We start from the raw sequence: 17017 nt of genomic DNA, 5'->3' as shown, positions 1-17017 counted from the left end.
AATAATATATGAATATACATAGAATATTATAAAAGAAAGAAAAGAGAAAAATAAGTGCAAATTGTTGGGAGAGGTAGTTGTTTAGGTCCCAGCAAAAGAGAGAGCACATGTGTAGGGGTCCATTATCCTCCGCTCGTGGAGGTTTCGTTTTATTTAAAAGCACTTCTTTTTACCCAACTCTACACACCACAACACAACACAACAAACTCTAAACTAATCACAATAATTCAGAAAAAAAAAAAAAAATCTGTTAAGCAATTTGGATATTACTATATCCGCAAATAGCTTCGATACACTAATTTTAGTCTCTACAAATTTGCTTTTTTTTCTCCAAAACCCATTCTTTGTCCTGTGACCAAAACACACATACTATACCTCCAATAACATTAGAGCATCACAGAAGAAAATTTAAGTATAAACGAAGAATGTAACGGTCTTTCGAAGGTTCGACCCTTTGCGACCTGCCTTGACCTCCCTCGGCCACGCGAGCTCCTGTACAGTGCCGATGATTTGCTCTGTTATGATCACAAGGAGACCCATCTTTTAAAAAAAACTGACTTCTATCGGATTATCAGCATCGGGTTTTAGTGCCGCCAAGAGTGAGCTCAAGATCTTCTACTCCAACTTCATGAATCATCTCGCCTTCCCATGGCTTAACAGTTCCATTCTCGAACTCAAACTCAGAACCTCTCCCATTCAATCCTGACAAACCCCAGTCTGATCTTTTCATATCAATGGCCATAGATGTCTGGTGAACAAGATTGAATGTTGGTGAAGTAGGAGCTGTAGATTGGAAATTGATCCACCTTCCTGAATCCTCGATCGAATCCTCCTCGGACTCGTCACATTCCGGTATTGTAGGTGGTGTTTGGTGACCACCACGGCGGGTAGGGCTTGAAGGAGCCGAGATGGCGAAAAGCGGATGTCTTAAAGCGTGTAGAGACCCGCCATTTGGTAGCTGCTCTGAAGTGAGTTTCCGCTTTGAACCTCGAGAGGTAGGAGAGGATAAAGGTGGAGTTACAGGCGCACTGTTGGATATTCTGAGAGGTGGGAGGTTTGCAGGGATCGAGGAAGCGATGTTTTGTAGGAAAGGGAGGAGAAGATACGAGGAAGGGTTTCCGTCGTGTCTAGATGGGCTCGGGAAAGAGGATGAGACAGGACTTCCATGGTAAGAAGGTGCTGGACTTGGAAATGCAGATGATTGTGGGCTTGGTTGGATTGAAGAATTTGTGCTCAAGTTTGTCGGAGTTCCTGAAATTTCCGACGCCGGTGGCTTAAAACCCTGTTTTGCACAATTTCAAGAATCAAGCCAAGTTTAGTGACAAAAGACTACACGATTACACCAACGTCAAAGTCAATGATTTCGCTTGGTCTAGTCAAGAAGCAAAAGCATTTTCCCCAAATTTCTCTATAATCAAACTAGCTCTTGTATAGAGTTCGCTAATATGGAATCGATTTCAGCTAAGGCCAAAGCAGAAACCACCAAATCTAAAACCAGATCTAATTACGACGAAGAATCCGAAATTGGGGGAACTGGAAAAATCAAGCCAATCGAACAGTGAAAACCAAATTCTCAAAATCTCTATCAAAATCCAAGTTAATCAAAACAAAACAATCCTGCATCTAGAAGGAAATTTTCCGATCTATTTCATGAAATAATAATTCCAGAAGATCAGATTCTGATCTAGAACACTCGTTCTCAAATTTTCTAAAACGGAGAAATTACCTTGCGATAAGTGGTGCCATCATCTTCAACAATCCAACCAGCTTCGAGACAAAGAGCTTTAAGGACCTCGTTGTTGTCGCAGTGCTTAGGAAGCTTATAGTTACCTTGAGCCCTAAGACCAGAGTAAATCTTAGCCGTGATGGCTCTTCTCCTCCTCTCCCTCTTCTTGTTGTTCTCCCTCTCCTTCCACGTCGGAGTTCGTCCCGACGATGATCCTCCTCCAGCCGCCATTGAAAAGCTCTCTCAATGGATCTCTCTCTCTCTCTCTCTATCTCTTTTTTCTGGTTTTTGGCTCTGAAGTCTTTGTCAGTCTGGCGCACGAGGGAGAGAGAGTTTCTTAATTATTTGCTTCTTTTGGGTTTTTTTTTCTGTGAGTCTCAAGGGGATTGGCTACAACTTTTCTTCATCGTCTGATTTATATAAATAAATTCAATATTTTGTTTGTCTCCGCACGTGCGATCCGTGTCTAACCGTGGGACCGATTTTGAAGTCAGCTTACACGTGTTGAATTAATGTAACGCACGAGCTGTGGTCCCCCTGCGTTGTTTTCCTTCACTATTCATTGAATTTGGGGAGTATTTTTTTTTTCTTTTCCTTTGTATTTTAACCATTTTAGTAGTAGTAGTATGTATTTTATTCTGTTTTTGTAAAAACTACATTATAAAACTAGATATTCTAGTAATTATTGTAAGTTTTCATACTTTTCAAAACGACGACATAATTGCATATCGTCGTATTAAGAGTCCTGTCCAGAGTTTGGGAGCCCGTAAGCGGTGTTTTAAAAAAACACCCCTAAACACCCCTATTAATCTATATATCATCGTCTCTAATTTATAGAAAATTAATTTAATTAATATAAAATAAATAATAACCATTAATTTTCCAAGTTCAAATAAAACTAATAATACATATAAATAATATAACATTATTATTTTCAAAATTCATAAAATATAATACATATCTACAATTTTAAACATATTCCAATCTAAAATCTAAATCATATTTTTTTGAAGTTGATAAACTAACCAATTAATTGAATTTTTTTTAAATTTATTATAAATCATAAATCAAACTAAATTTAAATTAGATAAAACAAATTGTACTAAAAAAAATATTTAGCAATTAGAACATATTAATTGATTATTTTGTTATTGTGAAAAGAATAAGTGAGTTGTGTAAGATTTCAATTAAGAAGAAAAACAATAAATTTTTAATTTTTTAATTGTTTAAATTACTATATGTTGACTTAATATTTTTATTGTGTTGTTAAAATATTTTTTAATAAGTTATCTATTTTTTACATAATTTTTAATTTTCTACAAAGAAATTTTTTTTACTACTAACAATTAATATATTTAATTAGAAAATGAGGTATTTTATTTTTGAAAAAACAAGTAGACCCATAGACGAATTGTTTCTTTTTCTACTTCATAAGCACGGCCTTGGTCGTATTGTATGTTTGTAACGCATTGATACAACAAAGTTTTTTTCTGAAAAACGCAACTCACAAAAGTTCCACACAAATTTTCTTATTATAAATAAATCTATATTTTGTTGTCTTAAATAAATCTATATTTAATTTCTTCGAGTTGTCTACTCGAAAATTCAAAAAAAAAAATATTTTTTGCTTTCCATTTTCTAAAATCAGTCTAAATAGTTCAAAACCGTATTCAATACAATAGAAATCCAAACAATTTACTCCAACGTAAAGATATATCAAAATAAATTTTCCAATAATCAAGATACATCAAAAACGATAAATCTTAAGTCATTAAAAATGTATCAACTTACGTAATTAGGAGAACTGAAAATATGTTGGTTTAGTACCAAAAAAAACTAAAACATTTTAAATATTAAAAATGAAAAAATAAATAAAATAAAACACAATTTGGTCGTCGTGGTCGGAGCACGTGCGGCTCCAGTTAGGCGTGAGCCAAGACAGGAGGCAGAATCCCCAGCTGGATTCATGCTATGATTACAGCAAACTGATTCCTACTTTAAATAATTCTAATTTTTTCAGCTTAAAAACATGAGATAAAACCAATTCTATTTACAGATTAAATTTTCGCATATCGTATATTCATAAAAGTTATTTGTTACTGCATGCATACCAATCAAATGATACCATTTGCAACAAAAAAAAACATTGTTGTGTGTTTTTATTGTGTTGTTATATTAAACCACGTCTTATCATTCATATTCACAAACCGAAAAATTATAAAGTTAGAAGACAAAAAAAATTGTACAATCTGTCAGTGACTTTGGATCAGATCATTCACGTGGGAGAATATTATCAAGTTTTCAAATCGTACGGCGTGGTCATGTACATTTAATCTACTTTGATTTAAATTGATTAATCTAATTTAGTCCCAAATAAACAATTATCATTGTTTTTTTTGGTAAAACAATTATCATTGTTGTTCCAATGCATCGGTCAATATTGGTGATTACATTATCTGTGCGTTTGTAAATTTTCGTTTTTTTCCGAATTATAAAAAATTGCATTACTCAATTCATATTTATACAACTTGGTACAGTTTGTTCGGTTCATATGGTTATATTATATCTATTTTGTAATGAATGCAAACACTTCTTTCATACGTATATAACCTCATATTGAACTCATCGACTCAACAATGCTAAACTCCTAGATTTCCTCAAGACATCATTTTCTCTAAATTCTTGTTGATGGAAGCTAAGTCTTGAAGTTAGTACTAACTATCAAGTTTTTTTTTTGTTATTTTCTAAATATTGTTATACATCAGTACTTACTTAAGTACTTAAGTAACGCGAATTAAAAAAAAAAGAGAGTTAATATCATGAAATTAAGTTATATGCAACAAACTTATGGAATTTTTGTACTAAAGCTTGTTACCGCCAGACGCCGCGCGCCAATTCGTGTCTGGATTAGGTGGAAATGCATGTCAGTTCTATTTTTATTTTCTCGATTTGTAAACCATTATGTGAATCTTTAATCGATAATCTATATCCATAGTTGATCTCTGGCGAGAACTGAATAATCATTTGATCTATCCTTAAAATGATGAAGTTATGATTTGATCTATACTTGGAATGATGAAGTTAAATCTTAAACTCTACTACATCGACGATTGTTTCATATAGACTCGTCTTTGTGAATCCACATATGCATGAGCTCTATATCTATGGATCATTTGGATACTTTTTGGAAGCGTAAGCAACTAATATTGATTGGCGTTTATGCCGCTTGATGAAGGTTGTTTGGCTATAAAATATATGTGGAACTGATCGAGAGAAAGATCAATGGAGAAAGATTGATTCTGAAATTAGGCTGGTGATGAATAAGTGGGCCTAATCGTCATAACGGATTTTCCCGTCATGAAAAAGTGAGAAAGTGTTGGCGCGAGTTACTGTTAAAAGTCTTTAGGAAGTTTAAGTTTTTGAATAAGTCAATGTGCTTAGTTACAGTCAAAGACCATTTGTTTCGGTCAAGTTATTGCATTAGATTTAGCCGCAAGTCATTGAGTTTCTGTTATGTGGTAAGGCTATTTAAAAGGCAACTTTGCTTATGGAATAAACACAGTTCTCGCATCTAAAGTCTAAAGAGCATTTGATCATTACAAAATGGTATCAGAGCTCTGTTGGACTTTTCTGAGAACCTTAAAGAAACCGCAGTTTCAAAAGATCGAGAGTGAGAGATGGGAGATGACAAAGTGAAGTTGCCTGAGTTCGATGGACACTGGGACCATTGGAGTGAAGTCATGGAGAATTTCTTCAGGGCTAAAGGCTTGTGGAGCTTGATCGAGAACGGCTATGAAGAACCAGGAACCACAACGGTTCTCACTGCTGAACAACGACAACAACTAGACGATGCCAAGACCAACGACCACAAGATCAAGCACTACCTCTATCAGTCCATCGACAGAGTCACGTTCGAGCAGATTTTAGATCGGAGAACATCTAAAATCATATGGGAGTCAATGAAGAAAAAGTTTGGTGGGAATGACCGTGTGAAGAAGTCCTTATTGCAGAAGTTGAGAAGAGACTTCGAACTGTTGGAAATGAAAGAGTCTGAAACCGTGGAGGAGTACTTCAAGCGAGTACTTGCTATCACAAACCAGATGAGGAGTAACGGAGAATCTATGACAGACTCCAAAGTGGTAGAGAAGATCCTGAGAACTCTCAGTGAGAAGTTCATGTATGTTGTGGTATCAATCGAAGAATCCAAAGACATTGAAGCGATCACACTCGACGAACTGCAGAGCTCTCTTGCAGTTCACGAACAAAAGTTCAGAAAGCAGGACAGAGGTGATGATCAAGCTCTAAAAGTGACTCATGGAAGAGGATCAGGAGCTAGAGGAAGAGGCTCAAACGGAAGAGGCAGGGGACGTGGCCGAGGAAGAGGGTTCCCAAACAAGAGCACGGTGGAGTGCTACAAGTACCACCGACTCGGCCATTTCCAATATGAATGTCCGAAATGGGAGGAAGAAGCCAACTATGCCGATTCTGAAGAGAAAGAAGAGATGTTGTTGATGGCTTACATTGAAGAAGAAGATGAAATCAGAATTACAGATGCTGAGCAGCTACTCATGACGTACTCTGGGAGGAAGGAAGACATGAGGAAGAAAGCATGGTTCTTAGATTCGGGCTGCTCAAACCACATGAGCGGAGACCGAAAGCTGTTTTCAAAGATGAATGAAAACTTCAAACACTCTGTCAAACTGGGAAATGACAAGCGCATGGAAGTAGTTGGGAAGGGAAACGTCAAGTTGACGCTGAATGATGCAGTATACACCATCACCGATGTATACTACGTACCGGAGCTCAAGAACAACCTATTAAGTCTAGGACAACTCCAAGAGAAGAAGGTGACTATTATCATAAGGAAGGGAGCCTGCAAGATTTATCACGACGAGAGAGGCTTAATAGCAGAAAGCAAGATGAGCACCAACAGAATGTTCATGATCATTGATCAGGGTAATGGATCAAACCATCAGCATTGCTTCCAAGCTGCATCTGAGGAATTGGGAAGGCTGTGGCACGAACGCTATGGCCATCTAAGCCATCGAGGTATGAAGACATTGCAGAGCGAAAATATGGTTCGTGGCTTACCTGTGTTCAATACACAAACGTTCACTTGCTCAGACTGTTTGGTGGGGAAGCAGCCAAGAAATGCCATCCCCAAAAGAAGCACGTGGAGAGCTAAAGAAGTTCTGGAACTGGTGCACTCAGACATTTGTGGACCAATTAGCCCAATATCATCAAGCGGAAAGAGGTATCTCCTGTGCTTTATTGACGACTACAGTAGAAAAGCGTGGGTGTATTTCTTAAAGGAGAAATCTGAAGCATTCAGTCAGTTCAAGGTGTTCAAATCCAAGGTGGAGAATGAGACAGGGAAGAACATCAAGTGCTTAAGAACAGACCGAGGAGGGGAATACACCTCACATGAATTCGCTGATTATTGCAAGAAGGAAGGAATCAAAAGGCAACTCACAACGGCCTATACGCCGCAGCAAAACGGGATCGCAGAGAGAAAGAATCAAACAGTTATGAATATGGTCAGGTCAATGCTATCATCTCGCAAGGTGCCTAAAATCTTTTGGGCTGAAGCTGTAAACTGGACATTTTATGTCCTAAATCGATGCCCCACTCTTGCTGTAAAAGACGTAACTCCACAAAAAGCTTGGAGCGGTGTGAAGCCAAGTGTAGAACACTTCCGGGTGTGGGAAGTGTATCTCATGCACATGTTTCAGATGAGAAGCGTGGCAAACTGGACGATAAGAGCATCCCTTGCATCTTACTTGGAGTCTCAGAAGAATCTAAAGGGTACCGCCTGTATGATCCAAAGGCAAAGAAAGTCATCATTAGCAGAGATGTAGTGTTTGAGGAGTCAAAACATTAGAACTGGGAAGGAGATCACGATAACGCTGAAGCCGAGCTGACCTGGAATGATGATGATGTGATATGGGAAGAGAATAAAGACGAGAGCAGTGATGGAGAAGGGTCAGAAGATGCAGTAGAGGAGCCTGCAACACCTGCAGAAGAAGCTCAAAATACAGAACCTGAACAGCCTGCTCAGATCAGGGAGGGAAGAGCGACTAGACCACCTCGCTATCTCAATGATTATGTTACTGGAAACGATACTGAGGACGAAGAGTTAATGGTGAACATGGTCGAAGAAAACTCAACGGATCCAGTAACATTCGAAGAAGCAGAGAAACATCAAAAATGGAGAGAAGCCATGAATGCAGAGATAAATTCCATTGTGAAGAACCAGACGTGGGAACTGTCACGCTTACCACGAGAAGCAAAGTGCATTGGAGTTAAATGGTTATACAAGACCAAGCTGAACGAACATGGTGAAGTAAGCAAACACAAAGCTCGCTTAGTGGCAAAGGGATACTCTCAAGAACATGGAATAGATTACACAGAGGTTTATGCTCCAGTTGCTAGAATGGATACCATCAGGACCATCATTTATACAGCGGCTCAGAAGGGGTGGGAGATATTTCAGCTTGACGTAAAGTCAGCCTTTCTTCACGGTGTATTGGAAGAAGATGTCTATGTACAGCAGCCGCAAGGGTATGAGGTGAAAGGGGAAGAAGATAAGGTCTACAAACTTCACAAGGCATTGTATGGGCTAAAACAAGCTCCCAGAGCTTGGTTTAGTCGGATTGAGGAATACTTCTTCAAAGAAGGATTTGAGAAATCTCAAAACGAAGAAACCCTGTTCCGCAAGACTAACAACCAAGGTAATCTTCTGATTGTTAGTGTTTATGTGGATGATTTGATCTATACTGGAGATGATGCAGTCATGATGAAAGAGTTCAAGGCATCCATGGAAAGAGAGTTTGATATGTCTGATCTTGGAAAAATGAGGTACTTCTTGGGAATCGAAGTGATGCAGACACCAAATGGAATTCATATCTCTCAAGCGAAGTATGCTCAAGAAGTTCTAAGGCGTTTTCAAATGGAAAACTGCAATGCCGTGTGTAATCCAATGGTGCCAGGAAGTAAGATCAACATGGATGAAGATGGAGAATGCATTGACGAGACTCTGTACAAGCAAATCATCGGGAGCTTAATGTACCTCACTACAACGAGACCAGACCTGCAGTTTGCCGTAAGCTTGCTAAGTCGCTACATGTCTAGACCCACGACATTGCACTTACAAGGAGCTAAGAGAGTCTTAAGATACTTAAAAGGCACTTTGGATTTTGGTATTTGGTACAACGGAGGAGGAGCAGGAGAACTATCAGTCTATACTGACAGTGATTTTGCAGGAGACGTCGACAGTAGGAAAAGCACTTCCGGATATGTTCTTCTGATGGACAATGCAGCAGTGGCGTGGTTGTCCAAGAAACAACCCATCGTGACTCTTTCCACTACAGAAGCCGAGTACGTAGCTGCATCTGTTTGTGCCTGTCAAGTCATATGGTTTAAGAGAATACTAAGTGAGCTGGGACATGAGTCTGAAGAAAGCACTGCAATTTTGTGTGACAACACTTCAACAATCAAGCTCTCAAAAAACCCAATGTTTCATGGAAGGTGCAAACACATTGGAGTCCGTTTTCACTTTCTACGAGATCTGGTTAAAGATGGTATAATTCATTTGGAGCATTGTGGATCAGAGGAGCAGATTGCAGACATTCTTACCAAACCCCTGAAACGAGAGACGTATGAGAGGTTGAGGAGCAAGCTCGGAGTTTGTTCAGTAATGGATAAGCTAAGCTAAGTTCACTTAGCTTAGTTTAGGGAGGGTTTGTTGGCGCGAGTTACTGTTAAGAGTCTTTAGGAAGTTTAAGTTTTTGAATAAGTCAATGTGCTTAGTCACAGTCAAAGACCATTTGTTTCGGTCAAGTTGTTGCATTAGATTTAGCCGCAAGTCATTGAGTTTCTGTTATGTGGTAAGGCTATTTAAAAGGCAATTTTACTTATGGAATAAACACAGTTCTCGCATCTAAAGTCTAAAGAGTATTTGATCATTACAGAAAGAAAATTATATGGTGGTAATGCATATTCTTTCAGAACTTTTAATGTATATCTCGATTTCATAGTTTACACCCTTAGAAATTATATTAATTCACAGGTACGTAGTGTAAATATTTTTTTCAAAACAGTTACACTACGTCACAATCTGTTTTTTTGTGTGTGTGTAAGACTATACGTCACAATCTATTTACATCCTAAAAATAATACAGATTCATGTAAGCATGTTCTCCGACGCTTCGCCCCTGTAACGATCCACCCACTCTCAGCTACGATACGTGCCAAAATTAAATACATTTCTTACGAGTAAAAATAAAAATCTTAAGTACAATAAGTCCAAAATATCGATACAATTTTTTAATATATATATATATATATATATCAAACAAAAACTAATACTGAAATTAAGAATATCCAAAAACATACTGTAATAAATAATTCGGCGGGTCTTCGATTGGTAATGGTACGAGAATTCGATCTGTGTCCGAATTTAAGATCCGATATTATAGAAATCAGCCAAACTCCGGCTATCGAGAGTTCAAGTTGTGATTATTGATGGGTCGTGCTCGAACTCGTGCCGGTTTTGTCTCCGTCGCTTTCGAATTCCTCCGGTCTCTGTTCCCTCGCAACTTCCGTGCTAACAACATGAAGATAAAGTAAGCTCCGTTTTTTCTTAATTTTGTTTTCTTTGCGGTTTTGTCTTCTTCAATTCGCAATCTTGTTCTATTGAAGGGTTCTCTGATTGGCTCGTAGATCTGTTTCATCGATTAGTTGATTTGGATGATTAACTGTTTCATTGTCTCTGGTTCTGAATCTTACCGAACTTGAAAGTTTCCATTTTTTTCTCTCTGATTTTTGTACAGAACAGGAAAGTTTTTGGGGGTATCGATATCACTGATTCTCATAAACTTAGCTGCGATAATGGAGCGAGCAGACGAGAATCTGTTGCCTTCAGTTTACAAAGAAGTGAGTGAAGCATTCAACGCAGGACCATCAGATTTAGGCTACTTAACATTCGTAAGAAACTTTGTTCAAGGACTCGCATCGCCATTAGCAGGTGTTCTTGTCATCACCTATGATCGTCCAATTGTTCTTGCAATAGGTACTCTCTGTTGGGCCTTGTCTACTGCTGCCGTTGGAGCCAGCAAATACTTCTTTCAGGTTTTTTTTTTTTATCTGTATTTTTTTTTTCTTAGAGATTCTGAAGCTAAAAATGTTTTGATTGAGATCTTCTTCTTGTGACGTAGGTTGCTTTATGGAGAGCAGTGAATGGGTTTGGATTGGCGATTGTAATACCGGCGCTTCAATCTTTTATAGCAGATAGTTACAAAGATGGCACGAGAGGAGCTGGTTTCGGTTTGTTGAATCTCATTGGTACAATCGGTGGTATAGGAGGTGGTGTTGTAGCAACGGTCATGGCCGGTTCAGAGTTTTGGGGTATACCGGGATGGCGTTGTGCTTTCATAATGATGGCAACGCTTAGTGCAGTCATCGGTCTACTAGTTTTTCTCTTCGTCGTTGACCCTAGGATGAACATTCAACGGTAAAAAGAAAAAAAAACCTCAAGATTCTTAAGGCCAAAAGTTTTGGTTGGTTAAGTATTTGTTGTTGTTAACTGTAGAGAGGAACTGATGGTTCACAAGACGAACTCGACATCGGTTTGGAATGATTCATGGGCAGCTACAAAATCTGTGATTAAAGTGCGGACCTTTCAAATCATAGTCGTGCAAGGAATTGTTGGTTCGTTACCGTGGACCGCAATGGTCTTCTTCACAATGTGGTTTGAGCTTATTGGTAAATTACAAACTCCTACAAGTAACCTTAAAAGTATATCACCGGTCAAAAAACGAAATCTTGAAGTTTTGTTTTTTTTAGGTTTTGATCATAACCAGACGGCGGCTTTGCTTGGAGTGTTTGCAACCGGAGGAGCGATAGGAACGTTAATGGGAGGAATAATTGCTGATAAAATGTCACGGATTTTTCCTAATTCAGGTAGAGTGATGTGTGCGCAATTCAGTGCATTCATGGGAATCCCATTCTCCATTATTCTTCTGAAAGCAATCCCACAGAGCACAGACAGCTACTCAATCTTCTCAATAACTCTCTTCTTGATGGGTCTTACCATAACTTGGTGTGGCTCAGCAGTTAACGCACCAATGTTTGCTGAAGTTGTTCCTCCTAAGCACCGTACTATGATCTACGCGTTTGACCGTGCTTTCGAAGGGTCTTTCTCGTCTTTCGCAGCGCCTTTGGTTGGGATCTTGTCTGAGAAGATGTTTGGGTATGACTCTAAAGGTATTGATCCTTTGAAAGGCTCCTCTGTTCGTGAGGCTGATGCGCTTTCCAAGGGGCTTTTGTCGATGATGGCTCTTCCGTTTGGGCTCTGTTGTCTCTGTTACACTCCATTGCATTTTGTTTTTCAGAAAGATCGAGAAAACGCCAAAACTGCGACTTCTAAAGAAACTGAAATGGCCTGAGAGACTTGAATTGTCTGATTCTTTTAATACCACATACAATTTCGAAACCACTTTGAGTAAACCAGAGCTTAACTTATATAAACCAAATTAACAACAAACACTTCAAACGGAGACAAATATCAAACCGAATTGGAAACAAAATACTGATAACTTTTCTTGATTTTATTCCATTCAAACCGAAAAAAATCAAAATTTGTGTATTTCTATCTTCAATTATCTCTTCTAATCTAAAACTGAACCAAATAAACCAAAATTTTGATTAACAAAAACGAACCAGACCTAAAGAAAATTAATTAAGAATGCTCTCGCTCTATATCCAACCTTGGTTTGCATGAAGTCAAAAACAATTCATTTTTAAAGGAAACCCAAGAAATGACAAAGATCAAACATGTTATACAACCCAGATTTTTGAGTTTCCAATTCCTTTCAGTCTCCATTGTCGAATTCTCACGAACTAAAAAAGTTCACAAGATCTCGATCTAAGGGAAAGGGTTTTTCATAATGTAATTTTACAAGAGCAAACAAACAAACAAGGTTTTCTTGAGAAGACGAACAAGTACAATTGGCGGATAAAGGGTTCGGTTCTTATCTTTTTTGCTTAAAGAAGACGAACCAGAGCTTCTTTGTTAGATACAGCGCGGGAAAAAGGTCTGACCGACATATCCACCAGTCATTGCCCTCCGGACATTGGTCTCAAACAGCTTCGGGTTATCCCTTAAAACTTGTGCTGCTTCGTGGTTCAAGGGATCTTCGGAATTGGGTTCCTGTGTGAAAACAAAACACTCACTTTAAGGAACTGCAAATAAAAGAAACCATAAGCGTGACCTATCCGGCTAATTTATTTACCGTGAAAAGATGGAAGAGTCCATAGATAACTGTGTTAATGTTAAGAACCGGTTTCCAGTCTTCACGCAGGATGTTCAGGCAAACGTTTCCTTCCAAGTCGATATTGGGATGATAAACCTAAAGAGCAAACAAACATCTTTACATACACACAATAGCAGAGTCGAAGTAGAAGGCGGAACTATAAGGAACGCAATAGAAAGATCCTACCTTGGTTTTGCATTTCACTTTTGGAGCTTCATGTGGATACACAGGAGACACTTGGAACGTGAAAACAAATGTACCATTGCTGTATAAAGTCATAAGAAAGAAACAAATGAGTTTCCGGACCGTATAAAGTGTGAGCATGATATGAAAAAAGCTCTACTTAACTGGTAGTATCCATCATCGGGTTTAATGGACACTTCAAAATTCATCAAATCATCTTTGCCATTAGGAAATGAGATCGCACAAGAGCTTGGAAGGTTCAACTCTGAAATATCTGCACAATAAAAAAGATGGAAATAAGCGACAAAAATTGAAACTTGAAAAAGAACCCAAAACTATTATGCTTATACCTTTGTGAAGACGAAGTTCGCCAGCAGATTGCTTCTTCACAGAAGCTCCTCCTCTATTAGCATTTTGAGCTTGTTCTCTTTGCTTTTCCTTTACTTTAAATAACCCAATCATTGCTTCTGAAACTCACACAGCCTGTGACAAATCAGAAAACGTATGATCTATAAAATACTCCACTGAGATTCGAAATTTAACTAGCAAACTCATAATTTACGATTTTTAGTTCATCAGAAGACCTTAATGATCTCTCCCTCCGACAAATCAAATCACAGACGCAACTAACTCATACACTAACTTAAAAACCAAAATGTTTGCAGACTCGAAGCGGAACAATCGAATTTTTGTAAGAGAGCTATCGGAATTTTCACACAACGGATCCAAATACTTGGAAGTCCAAATCCGAAGATCCATAAAAAAAAACTCAGAAAGGAAAACGCGTTTTTCAGACAAGTTCAATCTACTAACGCACAAAGATCGAAACTTTCTACATAGTGAGATAGTATATCGGAAAGGAAAAAAAAAAACAACTTTCTACATAATCAGATATGTGAATCGGAAGGGGAACATAAAACGACTAGGTCGAACACCAAGGCAAAAAACTCAAGACGTCAAACGAGGATGGAGAAATAAGCTTACAAGTTTGGTAATTTCGGTGTAAAAAGCGAAAATCGAAACAGATTAAGAGCCAATCAAAGGTCGCCGATTCTCTCTCTCTCCCTCACCGGATTCTCGTCCTTGGAAACTAAACGACGAAGAAACAGAAGAAAAAAATGTTGAAATGATACAATCGTAGCTTTTTCTCGACGCTGATTAAAGAAAGAATCTTCGCTGTTTGTTGAATCACAATTCGGTCCATTAGACCCATTAGGCACATTGGGCCCCTTAGGCCCGCAATTTCCATAAAATAATCTTCAACAGTAATTTTTTACTTTTAACGTAATCTTCACCAATAACTTACATTTGCTAGTTTGCGCGCGCTTAATGGATTATACACCAAACAGATGTCAAAAATCAATGTCATAGACCAAAACTAGGGATGCATTTTTCATACCAATTTTACTATTTTCGTGTCAAAGTAAAGTAAGACCAACAAAATGATAAACCACTTAAAATGGGAGATTTTTCCTTTCTTCGCCTTATAAACCACTTAAAATGGGAGATTTTTCCTTTCTTCGACTTATCATTGTATTTAACTAAAGACTGTTTTAGCAACGTTTCTATAAATTCGGATATTAAATTATTACGATTGAGGCAGAAAAGTTTTATTTTTCGGGGGTTTTGTAATTCTCTAATAAATTAATCAAAACAGTAATATGAATTAAATATATCTACATCTATGTAATATAACTGAATTAACCCTAGTTATTAGTTTCATAGCTTTTTTTTAATGTCATTATTCTCTAAATTCAGTTCACAGATTTGAAAATAGTGGTGAAATAAAATGTGAATCAAAAATTTCCATAATCTTTATTTATCAGCTGAAATTTTCTCTAGTCAAAAATTTTATGTGCTCCTAAAAATTACGATATTGATTTATGTTGATTTTTGAAAATGATACAAACAGGAAATAATTTTATATATTAAAAAAAAAATTTGAATAACTGAGAGCAGAAAATTGTTGAAAATATAAATGTCATTATTCTCTGAATTGAGAGGTCATAGATTTGAATATAGTGGTGAAATAAAATGTGAATCAAAAATTTCTATACTTGTAATTTACAAAAATTCTGTACTCACAAAAAATTACGATGTTGATTTTAGAAAATGATACAAACTGACAATAATTTTATATTTAAAAAAAAAATAATCTGAATAATTGAGAGCAGAAAATTGTTGAAAATATATAATCTATGTGACCTGAAAGCATTTTTCATGGACTCGTAGAAAAAAAAAACAAAATAGTGAAAGAAGAAGATGCTTTTTCTTTAAATAAACCATCGTCATCTCCACCACTAGGAGAGGCCCATTCCGTCACACAACCCTATCTGTTGCTCTAGCCACACTAATGGCCAACCCAACTCTCAATCTCAATTGATTTTGACTCCAAATTTCCAGTCTTATAAAAAATTCATTTTTTTAACATCCCAAATTGCAAAGGATTTTTTGGGAGAAATCGCAATGGCTTCAGTGACTCTAGGCTCATGGGTTCAACACAATCATCCTTGTCCTTCCTCCTCTATCTTTACACAATCGAAAACACCCAGATCCAGATCTTCTTCCCTCACCACTCTTAAACCCATCGTCTTCCTCAATCCAAAACGCACCGTTTCTCCCTCTTCCTCCATCGTCTCCTCTTCCGTCGTCACAAAAGAAGACAATCGCAAATCCTCCTCTTCTTCTTTCTCCTCTTCCTCCTTCGATTTCATGTCTTACATCATCCGTAAAGCCGAATCCGTCAACAAAGCCTTAGACTCCGCCGTGCCTCTCCGTGAGCCACTCAAGATCCACGAAGCCATGCGTTACTCTCTCCTCGCCGGAGGAAAACGAGTCAGACCCGTTCTCTGCATCGCCGCTTGCGAGCTCGTCGGAGGAGAAGAATCCGTCGCTATGCCTGCTGCTTGCGCCGTCGAGATGATCCACACCATGTCGTTGATCCACGACGACCTTCCTTGTATGGACAACGACGATCTCCGTCGCGGAAAACCCACGAATCACAAAGTGTTCGGCGAAGACGTCGCCGTTTTAGCCGGAGACGCGCTTCTTTCCTTCGCTTTCGAGCACTTGGCGTCGGCGACGAGTCCAGAGGTGTCTCCGGTGAGAGTGGTTCGAGCTGTGGGGGAATTGGCTAAAGCCATTGGAACCGAAGGGCTCGTGGCTGGACAAGTGGTGGATATAAGCAGTGAAGGGCTAAACTTAAACGACGTCGGATTAGAGCATTTGGAGTTTATCCATTTGCATAAAACGGCGGCGTTGCTTGAAGCTTCTGCGGTTTTGGGAGGGATCGTTGGAGGAGGAAGTGACGATGAGATCGAGAGGCTGAGGAAGTTCGCGAGGTGTATTGGATTGTTGTTTCAGGTGGTTGATGATATCTTGGACGTGACGAAATCGTCTCAAGAGTTGGGGAAAACTGCTGGGAAAGATTTGATTGCTGATAAATTGACTTATCCGAAGATTATGGGTTTGGAGAAATCGAGAGAATTCGCTGAGAAATTGAATAGAGAGGCTCGTGATCAGCTTTTAGGGTTTGATTCCGACAAGGTTGCTCCTTTGTTGGCTTTGGCTAATTACATTGCCAATAGACAGAACTGAATTGTCTGTATTTTTTTTTGGTTTTGGCGTTTCTTGTCGGAATCGTTAGAGATTATTATCTCTCTGATCTTGTTTTAGATCGAATTGTAGAAATCATGGAGAGAAGCTAATCCCTCTTCTTGTTGGTGTAATCTCTATGTTTCCGTGTACTAAAAATTGGATAGTAATTGATTAATAGTAAGAGATCCCTGTTCGTAGT

At 38.2% G+C, this 17017-nt stretch overlaps 4 protein-coding genes across 4 annotated transcripts; 2 read left to right on the top strand and 2 right to left on the bottom strand.

Moving 5' to 3' along the window:
• Positions 1–85: 85 nt before the first annotated feature.
• LOC18031148 (BES1/BZR1 homolog protein 2) lies at positions 86–2099 on the bottom strand. The gene is made up of 2 exons (XM_006411899.2): positions 1727–2099; positions 86–1282 (listed from the first exon to the last, which is right to left on the bottom strand). The coding sequence occupies exons 1-2, from the start codon at positions 1955–1957 to the stop codon at positions 572–574; spliced, it is 942 nt and encodes a 313-aa protein (XP_006411962.1). The 5' UTR covers positions 1958–2099; the 3' UTR covers positions 86–571.
• Positions 2100–10130: 8031 nt separating this feature from the next.
• LOC18031147 (uncharacterized MFS-type transporter YfnC) lies at positions 10131–12308 on the top strand. The gene is made up of 5 exons (XM_006411898.2): positions 10131–10350; positions 10558–10855; positions 10942–11237; positions 11316–11488; positions 11570–12308. Exons 1-5 carry the CDS (start codon positions 10250–10252, stop codon positions 12169–12171), a joined length of 1470 nt encoding a protein of 489 aa, XP_006411961.1. The 5' UTR covers positions 10131–10249; the 3' UTR covers positions 12172–12308.
• A 214-nt stretch (positions 12309–12522) lies between these two features.
• On the bottom strand, positions 12523–14422 carry LOC18031146 (NEDD8-conjugating enzyme Ubc12). The gene is made up of 6 exons (XM_006411897.2): positions 14206–14422; positions 13572–13704; positions 13387–13495; positions 13225–13303; positions 13018–13134; positions 12523–12935 (listed from the first exon to the last, which is right to left on the bottom strand). The coding sequence occupies exons 2-6, from the start codon at positions 13681–13683 to the stop codon at positions 12798–12800; spliced, it is 555 nt and encodes a 184-aa protein (XP_006411960.1). The 5' UTR covers positions 13684–13704; positions 14206–14422; the 3' UTR covers positions 12523–12797.
• Positions 14423–15538: 1116 nt separating this feature from the next.
• Positions 15539–17017, top strand: LOC18031145 (heterodimeric geranylgeranyl pyrophosphate synthase large subunit 1, chloroplastic). Its single transcript, XM_006411896.2, has one exon. It carries the CDS (start codon positions 15688–15690, stop codon positions 16816–16818), a length of 1131 nt encoding a protein of 376 aa, XP_006411959.1. The 5' UTR covers positions 15539–15687; the 3' UTR covers positions 16819–17017.

This window comes from Eutrema salsugineum, unplaced genomic scaffold (assembly GCF_000478725.1).
Source record: "Eutrema salsugineum unplaced genomic scaffold, Eutsalg1_0 scaffold_1, whole genome shotgun sequence".
Taxonomy (NCBI): Eukaryota; Viridiplantae; Streptophyta; class Magnoliopsida; order Brassicales; family Brassicaceae; genus Eutrema; species Eutrema salsugineum.
This window is presented reverse-complemented; position numbering and strand designations above follow the sequence as displayed.

Coding starts and splice junctions, on each gene's coding strand:
- LOC18031147 (XM_006411898.2), top strand. CDS start 10,250: ATGGGTCGTGCTCGAACTCGTGCCGGTTTTGTCTCCGTCGCTTTCGAA. Junction 11,238..11,315: donor CCTAGGATGAACATTCAACG/GTAAAAAGAAAA, acceptor TGTTAACTGTAG/AGAGGAACTGATGGTTCACA. Junction 11,489..11,569: donor AATGTGGTTTGAGCTTATTG/GTAAATTACAAA, acceptor TGTTTTTTTTAG/GTTTTGATCATAACCAGACG.
- LOC18031146 (XM_006411897.2), bottom strand. CDS start 13,683: ATGATTGGGTTATTTAAAGTAAAGGAAAAGCAAAGAGAACAAGCTCAA. Junction 13,304..13,386: donor CCCGATGATGGATACTACCA/GTTAAGTAGAGC, acceptor GACTTTATACAG/CAATGGTACATTTGTTTTCA. Junction 12,936..13,017: donor GACTCTTCCATCTTTTCACG/GTAAATAAATTA, acceptor GTTTTCACACAG/GAACCCAATTCCGAAGATCC.
- LOC18031145 (XM_006411896.2), top strand. CDS start 15,688: ATGGCTTCAGTGACTCTAGGCTCATGGGTTCAACACAATCATCCTTGT.
- LOC18031148 (XM_006411899.2), bottom strand. CDS start 1,957: ATGGCGGCTGGAGGAGGATCATCGTCGGGACGAACTCCGACGTGGAAG. Junction 1,283..1,726: donor ATGGCACCACTTATCGCAAG/GTAATTTCTCCG, acceptor TGTGCAAAACAG/GGTTTTAAGCCACCGGCGTC.